Source organism: Spea bombifrons, chromosome 2, assembly GCF_027358695.1.
Source record: "Spea bombifrons isolate aSpeBom1 chromosome 2, aSpeBom1.2.pri, whole genome shotgun sequence".
NCBI lineage: Eukaryota > Metazoa > Chordata > Amphibia > Anura > Pelobatidae > Spea > Spea bombifrons.
In genome coordinates this window covers 120,764,827-120,773,151 of record NC_071088.1, presented here as the reverse complement: position 1 = coordinate 120,773,151, position 8,325 = coordinate 120,764,827, and the positions used below count along the sequence as shown (strand labels likewise).

Genomic DNA, 8,325 nt, shown 5'->3' with positions numbered 1-8,325 from the left:
TTAATTTCTTTTGTTGGTCCTAACTTTTCCCCCTCAAAATTTAGAGGGTTGTGGGTTAAATTTAGTTAAGCGTCAAAAATACTGCTGATGTTAATTTGTACATTTACAATGACATCAGTTTTAAAGCTCATTGTATCAGGTTGTTGTAAAGGATTCGTTCCGCTGCTTGTGTGATAAAAGGATAGATATGCTCTGCCTAGGAAATGATACCTTTCTAAAAAGTTTGCATTTAGCGACCCTAAAGAAGTGTAATCCAGCATTTTCACGATTTACCCAGCTCCAAACCTTTTTCGGAAATCTAAATGGCTTTAAAGCCTGTCTGTTCACCTGGCTTTCTGTAGCCAATAGGCAAGTTAACCGCGTTTGGACCGTGTCTCTGAAACCGTAATGTCCCTCTTTCTCAATGTACCCACACAAACTACGGTATATATACTTTCAGTGCAAGTAGGGCTTCCTTTTGAAATCCTATTTATAAATGTAATGGGGGGGGTAATGAAAGGCAAACGAATTTGCACTTTTTAAAATTTTATATGAATCTAAAGTGTACGCAGCTAGAGCCAAAGCAGGAAAAATACTCAAAATATATTTGAAAAATACCCTAAATGCCTGGTATTCATCTATTTTGTATGTCATGTCCTATACAAGCTGTGCATTTTTTTTTTCCGAACTTTTTTTTCTTTGAATTTAGCATTACGGGACCACAATAGTGAAACCCACCCCCATAAAACAATATATATTCCTGAACATAATACAACACATTTTACTAGGGCTATTTTGACAGCCGCATTATTACAACAGGCATCCGCCTTATTACAACACCCCCCCAGGCTTCACTCATGCTTTGCCATTTTGCCTTGTATTTCTTGCCCAGAAAATGCCCTATTTTATGTCCAGCGACATCCACCAAGTCCGTTAATTGCCCAGTTCACATTACTCCGTATTTTTTCAACTTGTTATGTTAGTTTGCACAGGGTTCCCACCTCGTTAGGGTTCTAGGATCTCACCAATTTGCAAGATATGTTTGCACAACATTCAACATATATGATATATGAGCAAGATGTTTGTAGCTAGTACGTACCTGGAGAGTTCATGTTTAAAATGGGCTTAGCAGCTGATTCACGTAACAAACGCGCGGCTACTCAACAAATGGGAACTGGTCAAATGCTTTCTACACTTTATTATCTTCCTAAAATAGGGGGAAACCTACTAAAAACAGACATTTTCAATGTGAATCATGTTTTGGGAGGTCCTTACGGGTTATATGTGCCCTCTAAGATATTTTCCTTTTCTTTACTGTTTTACATGGCTAGAACCCAATTGCACAATTTTAGTGTCATTTGGGTATCGAATCTGGAATCAGACGGCAATTTGTTTTAATTACGACAGAACTAATCTTGCCCCTATTTTAAAAGGTATATTGTATTTTATTTTACATAGTTATACCTAAACATCTAAAAATGAAAGCAATATATCTAAAGGGGGGTACAGCTTACACATTCACAATGAAAACAAAATTACATTAGAAATAGAAGCTACTCATGACCTCAAAAAACATAATTACCAGGAATACACTGTCTGGCCCCAGGGGGCTCTGTGGCCAGGGCCGGCCTTAGGGGTGTGCGGCCGCACAGGGCGCCATGGCAGCAGGGGCACCTGCCCGGGACTTAAATCCTTTTTTTTTTTTTTTTTTTTTATATTAAACTTTATTTAACATCCTTCATGTTAAAGTTTAAAAACAAAAAACGATGCTTTCATTTAAGGCCTGGGCAGGGGCGCCGAGCGGTTGCTCGTGAAGTTTTCAGCAACCGCTCGTCGCCCTCCGTGACACTCTCCGTGACTCTGTCGCGGTGCCGGCATTTCATGTTGAGCGGTGGAATGACGGCATATTCCGGCGCTCAACATGAAATGCCAGCAGAGTGGGAAGATGGCAATAAGGTAAGTGAGGATAATGAGAAGTAGGGAGAGGGAGTAGATGGTGAGGAGGGGGGGTGGGGTGATAGTGAGGAGCGGGCGCCAGAGGAATAGTCCACGCAGGGCGCCAGAACACTTAAGGCCGGCTCTGTCTGTGGCAATCTTGACCCAGGACATCTGCAAAAGTTCTGGTTCTTTTTTGTCACCGTTTCATTCCAGTCAAATGAGCAACCCATGACTGAAATGACGAGCTCTGCTTACTTATACCCTCTATATATACTAATGGGGTATATCTATACCCGTCTGAATCAATGGGATAACACTTGGCCGTATGGAAAGTGCTTATTGATGGAAATGGCCCCTACTGACCATAAGGTAGGCTTTTGTGGTGATCCATTGACCATGTACAAGCTTTATTAGGATATCAATCATCTAAAAAAAAAAAATCCATTAAATATAACATGCCATTCATGACATAATCTATGAATGTCATTATACAGGTTCTGCCATTAATGCGGTACTGTCAACGCTCTCTATGCTCTGCTACCAGCTCACTATAGTTAATAAACACTGACGCTGCAGCTAGAGAAATGAAGACTTACCAAAGTGTAATTTCCTATATATATAAATAATATGTATGTGTCCGCTATATATAGTAAATAAAACGAAGCTCTCCACTAGTGCATGCAGGAACAGCTCCTTCCTTTGCCGCAGAAGCTCACGTGCCTGTTATAATGCATAGTAAAGTGAGTGGAAACTGCTGCTTGCTCCCACTTTATTGAATAAGCCTATTTGGTGTGAAAGAGGAGGAGGGATCATTGAGTTAAGCCCTAGTCTGTTCTGAAATAAGTACATAATATTATTTCGTTTTTGTAATGGTCATTTGTAAGCAACAGTATTTGTTTTGTATAATTTGTGATTACCGGAGGGGTTTCATTTTAATTGCTAGCAGCAGGTTTGTGTTTTTGTGAAATGTGACAAAATGACATGGACATTTTCACTGAGAAAAAAAAAATGGTTTATCTCAGGTGATGAAAACTAAACACAAGATATGGCCCTTAGGAGGTGGTTTAATTTAAATGATTTAAAAAAAAAAGTGTCTACAATCTGTAATAAAGCCTTAATAAAGAACCATGTAAATACTAATGACTAAATACTTAAGACAGCATAATGTTTTCATGGCCAGATTCCTGTTAATATTGTAATTATGTTTATCTTATTTTACCCTTATCAGAAAGGCAATAAAGATAACGAGGCAGTTATGATCACATGAACCAACACAAAGTAGCGATATTAAGTAATTGATACATTTCTCGGGTCACCGTGTCCCAACCAGCTGAAGGGTGTTCTCTGGTCCCTTCATTCTCAAACAGTGTATGACGCCAATAAACAATACAGCGCCACAATCATAATGTACTATCTGTACACTCTCCTTATACGGCTCTGTCACAATCACCGTTATAAATAATTTCTTATATATATAACCTTTACTTTTTGTTCCACGCCAGGTCCAATCTGGGCATTGGTGTACTGGTGAGAGGCACTGGTTCAATCTTCTCGCCCATTACCAAGCACTACAACTCAGGATTTAATTAAAAATGGTAAAGATAGTAGATTGAAGCTTGAAGGTTAATTTTATGGAGGCTGAGTCCCGGAATCTCGGACCACACCTGTTTTGAACAATTGTGGGCTGGCTTAAGGAGGCAGGATCGCAGTGGGGTCACATAAGACGTGTTTGTACAGATGTTTGTGTAAGGATGTGTGAGCAGGGATGTGTAAGTCATACTTAACTGTCCCAAATACTGCTTATGCACAGTGCATTACACTGCACCGGCAGCATTGTGTTTATGCCGCGTATGTCTGAGACACACACAACTTAAATGCTGGTAAATGAGCTCCAGATGCCTGGTATCTAGAGCTGTGATCCTGCCCGGTCTGTCCTAGGACCTGTACAGGTAAGTATGGTGTAAGTGCGTGTGCTTGTGTGCAGATGTGTGTGACGTGTGCAGGTGCATGCGTGTTACCAGAGGGAGAGGCCAAAAATAATGATGAATATGAGGAACGATGGGAGTAAGGAGAATAGTTATGAGATGGGGCAAAGAGTACAGAGATAGAGAGGAGAAAGGAAAAATGGCCTGAAAGAAATGTTTTAAAAGTGTTTGAATGTTAGAGCAAGTGAGTGCGCATGCGAGTGTAAGCCAGTGTCTTTACGTTTAAGGGCAAGTTACGAATGTTTATTTCAGGGCAGGGATTTGTAATAGTAGCATATATGTGTGTATTCTGGGGGTCTGTATATTACTGTTTTGGGCCTAAAAGATAGAATTATTAAAGACTGAGAGGTGACCTCTGGGTGCATGTTATGTGCGTGGTAATGCCTGCAGTCCTGGAAAGTCTTGTCTGTGTGCAGTCTGGCTGGTGGATCATGTGTATGTAACTATATATAGTTAAATGTGATGTCTAAAGCAGATAGACGGATATTCACAAAACCTCTGAGAAATATGGCTGTGTATAATTATATTTATGATTGCGACCCCCTCCCTCCCAAAGATTGATTGCCACAAGGTTCATGCATAGCTTCCTGAAGTAGAGGAGAACTAATGCATGCGCATACCATAAGCTAGGAAAACGGAGCGGGAAGCTCATTAAGAGCACTGCAGCAAAGCTTCTGGACACCTCAGAGATGTCCACCCTTTTCCATTTTATTTTTTATACATTACTATTGCTGGTTTTTTTTGTTCAGTGACAGAATATGGATTGTGTGGTTCATGCTTTGTAACTGTTTATTTTCTGGCATAGTTTTTTTTTTTTTTTTAATTTATTTTGGTTCTTACAGTGATAGATCCACTAATACCGGTAATTGGGCCTAATAACCTTGCAGATCTAAAAAAAAATATGCGTTGCCTTAATAAAGATACTTAAATGATATCTCTTTGGATGCTCATTACTTTCAGTGGTTCAGAAAGGGATGTTCATTACTTGTTAAGCGGTTAATTGCTTTTTGGTGTTTGCTGTATTTTGGATCTCCTGTACGCACACAATTTTTACAAGTTACCACCCAATAATATGTGGGATATAGAAATAGAAAGGCCTCCAAAATGTGTGTATATTGACTCAAAGCTGGTCTCAATAATATTCAGATCCACACAGAAGCCATGAGCTATTTTTATGCTCTCCTTTCTAGGGCTAAGGACTAGTTCAGGGGCATCACAGGCCTATGTGTCCCAAAATCTTGTATGTAGAAGTTTCTATTTCAAACGCTTGGCAGCGTCCTCTTCAGTCATCTGGCTTTTTGACCAGTATGTCCAAAGTGTTTACTCAGTTCCATAAACTAGTAGAGACTTCTGAGGTCTTAAAAGGAAATGTATCTTATCGTTTTTTTTTTTTATTATTTTTTTTGTGGTGGCCCAATAAAACTGAAACCAAAACTGAAACCAAAAAAAATCACACAATGTATTGGTAAAATAGAAAAAATAGACAAGGCTTGCCATTGGTAGAAGATGTAGCTGTGTATTGGTCCCTGAATAACAAGTCCCTTACTTTTATAAACACTGCTCAAAATCAGTAAGTGAGATCCAGCCTGGTCCTCTTGAACTTTACATTTCTGTCTGTATTCTAAAACTGCTTTCCATTCATTATCTCTTTTTGTTTGATTTGCTTGGTTTTACTTGGACAGATGTTGTAGTGTTTTCTTTGGTACTTTCGTTAATCATAAGAACCTCTGGTCTTTTCTTCCTCTGGAACGTGTAGCATTCCACCTTTTCTTCGGATGCTACAGACCGTGTGCTTATTAGGCAGAATCCCTCCTTCAGTAAGATGTCAAGCAGCAGTCCAAGCACATTGGTTCCATTTAGCAGTTTCCTTTGATCAGGCTGTATGGACACATACCTATAGAGCAAGAAGATAATATCTAATATAATACTGGGAATTCTGGTTTATATACATGGTAAAGTAGGGCTTCATGCTACCTCTGAAAGGGACCAATTAAACTCTTCCATTTCAAGACTTTTTACCCGGCTGCCCCTGTCCTGTATTGATTTGTTCCTAGTTAAAACCTCAAACTGTAATTTTGGTGACCTGTCTCACTTTTCCTCTACACTTTACATTTTTCTACACAAAAGATGGTTAAGACTATAGAGGCAGATATGCAAATGAAAAGTGATTTAAAAAGCCTACAATTTGTATCCTGTACAGAAAGGTATCTTTTAAGGGGGAAGTCTCTTGGGAAAGACCCTTTTTCTCCTTGAGCATGAAATACAGCGCTGTGTACAGTAATGTAGGTTTGTATTGACAGAACAGGTTTCCTCATGGAGGATGTCATTGTCAGGAATGTTTGGGTTAATTTCCCTTGCTCAAACACCACATTAAGCGGTTTTTATGGCAATGCTAATGAAGTCTGTTCCTCTTTAGACTTTATGTGGTGTCCTGCTGGGTGAGTTAACACTGAGCCATTCAGTTGTTTTCCTCAGTTAGGGTGTTTGTGATGTTCTTTAAATGCATGCCCATAACTCACGCTCTCTGCGATTTAACTTATTTCTGTCTTAAGTTGACAATTTTGGTTGATTAATTCAGACAGCCTTTGTAAAGGTGGAGAGGTTCATCTGATATTGCTGACTCTACCTCAACAACACTAGAACTCTGCTACTGTAAGGTGAACCTTTTAAATGAAATATCCCTGAAGCACTCACTCTGATCAACAACCAAAATCATAATAATGGTTCTTTCTAATAATCACACCTGAGGGCTACCCAGAACTTTCCCTCTTCTGGTAGAGTGGTTTTGTGAAAGGACTGGGTTAAGCGTGGGTATACCCTTATATACGCCCCTCTCTTAACCAGAGAAAGGTATATTAGCTGAATGAGCAAATATTTACTTTTTTTCTGCACTAGTTTATTTTACAGTAACGGTGGCGATATTAAAACATTTGTATTCAGGAACTGTATATAACATAAGATCACAGACAATCAGTGTGAGGAATGTCCAACTTTTTTCAAATTTTTGCAATTTAAAGTGCTGATTTGGAACGGTAGAGATGCTATGATTAGTAGCATTAATAGGAAAACATTGCAGGTTTATTTAGAAACAGGGCAGTGCTGTTCATGCCTGCGATGAGTGAAGAATACAGTGATCTAACACAGCATCATACAATCAGTAAAGTTACAGTATTTACCTGGCTCCAAACTGGTCTCCAGTGGAGTAGTCTGTTCCACACTGGAAGACAAGGTCATGGTGTGAAGGTCTCTGAAGAGGAACCGAAGCCAGAGGTTTCTGTGAAGTAAAGGGGAAGTTCCATCCTTGACCCCCAATGGGCTGCTCTACATACATTAATATGCGGCCTGCCAACATCTCAATAGTGCTGCTGCATGAACAAAACAGGCGGAAAAAGGCATGGGATTCCTGCAGCAGAAAACGCACCTCCAAGATTTCCATTCTAGGGCGGTAGAAGGACTCCTGACCCAGCGTTTCGGCCAGGCTTGCCAGCTGGTAAAATTCTGCTTCTCTCTGCAGTCGCTCATAATCTGAGAATTTAGAAGGTAGGGACAGCTGAGATGTCCTCAAGTAATCCAGGATGTAACTGAATAAAGTGCCATCTCTGTCTACAAAATACTGACCATTTACAACCCTAAATTCCCGATCGCTGCCGTCCAGCATGTGTGCTAGCCTGGACTCTGGAAATCTCATCAGGGTGGACGGAGATGTACTAAACTTCATACCTCCCACATTTAGAGTGATTATCTCCTGATTGCTCATTTTTTTCTGCCTCTGGTCCAATAATAATGTGTGAGATCGCACGCTGGCATTAAGTGGTAGCAGTAGTAAAATGTACAAACTAGGGGCTTGTACACTATTCCTGCCTCTGCCAGGCAACTAAACACCAAACACTTGTCGGAGGAGGTGTGGTGTAGCTTCCCGTTGCTGGGAAACTTTCAGGGCTTGGTTTACACACAAAGCACTAATCACAACACATTAACCAATCTATTGAATGCTGGTGATGTGATTTTCCTGAAGCTACATAAATTAATTCACTAAAAATGGTAACTGTGTCCCCTTTTATGTGGGAGTCGGTTAATTGGTCTTTCATCTAAACAAACAGCATTTCACATTGTAACCCTGTGTGCTCATTCTGCTAGCCATGTGCGCTCTAATACATAGACATTGGTCGAATGCAGTCGCTTGCTACCGCTTATAAAGCTTGTTTTCTCTCGTCTTTTCTTCTTGCAGGACACAGTGACATGAGGACCTATATTTGTTTTCACCGTGTGTAGAAACTGAGAAACTTTCACTAGGTCATGGTTAGGGGCACCTGCAATCCACTAAGAGATCCCTATGGTTCTACAAAGACCTCAGTCATCTTTATTGATATTGCACTGTTCTCCGATTAGAGCAGCACAAAGAAAGTTGCAAAAAAATAAACAA

The 8,325-nt window shown here is 40.0% G+C and overlaps 1 protein-coding gene across 1 annotated transcript; it reads right to left on the bottom strand.

The window, feature by feature from the left end:
• Positions 1–5,367: 5,367 nt before the first annotated feature.
• On the bottom strand, positions 5,368–7,705 carry KCNRG (potassium channel regulator). Its single transcript, XM_053456306.1, has 2 exons — positions 7,079–7,705; positions 5,368–5,796 (listed from the first exon to the last, which is right to left on the bottom strand). The coding sequence occupies exons 1-2, from the start codon at positions 7,657–7,659 to the stop codon at positions 5,544–5,546; spliced, it is 834 nt and encodes a 277-aa protein (XP_053312281.1). The 5' UTR covers positions 7,660–7,705; the 3' UTR covers positions 5,368–5,543.
• Between the last annotated feature and the right edge of the window lie 620 nt (positions 7,706–8,325).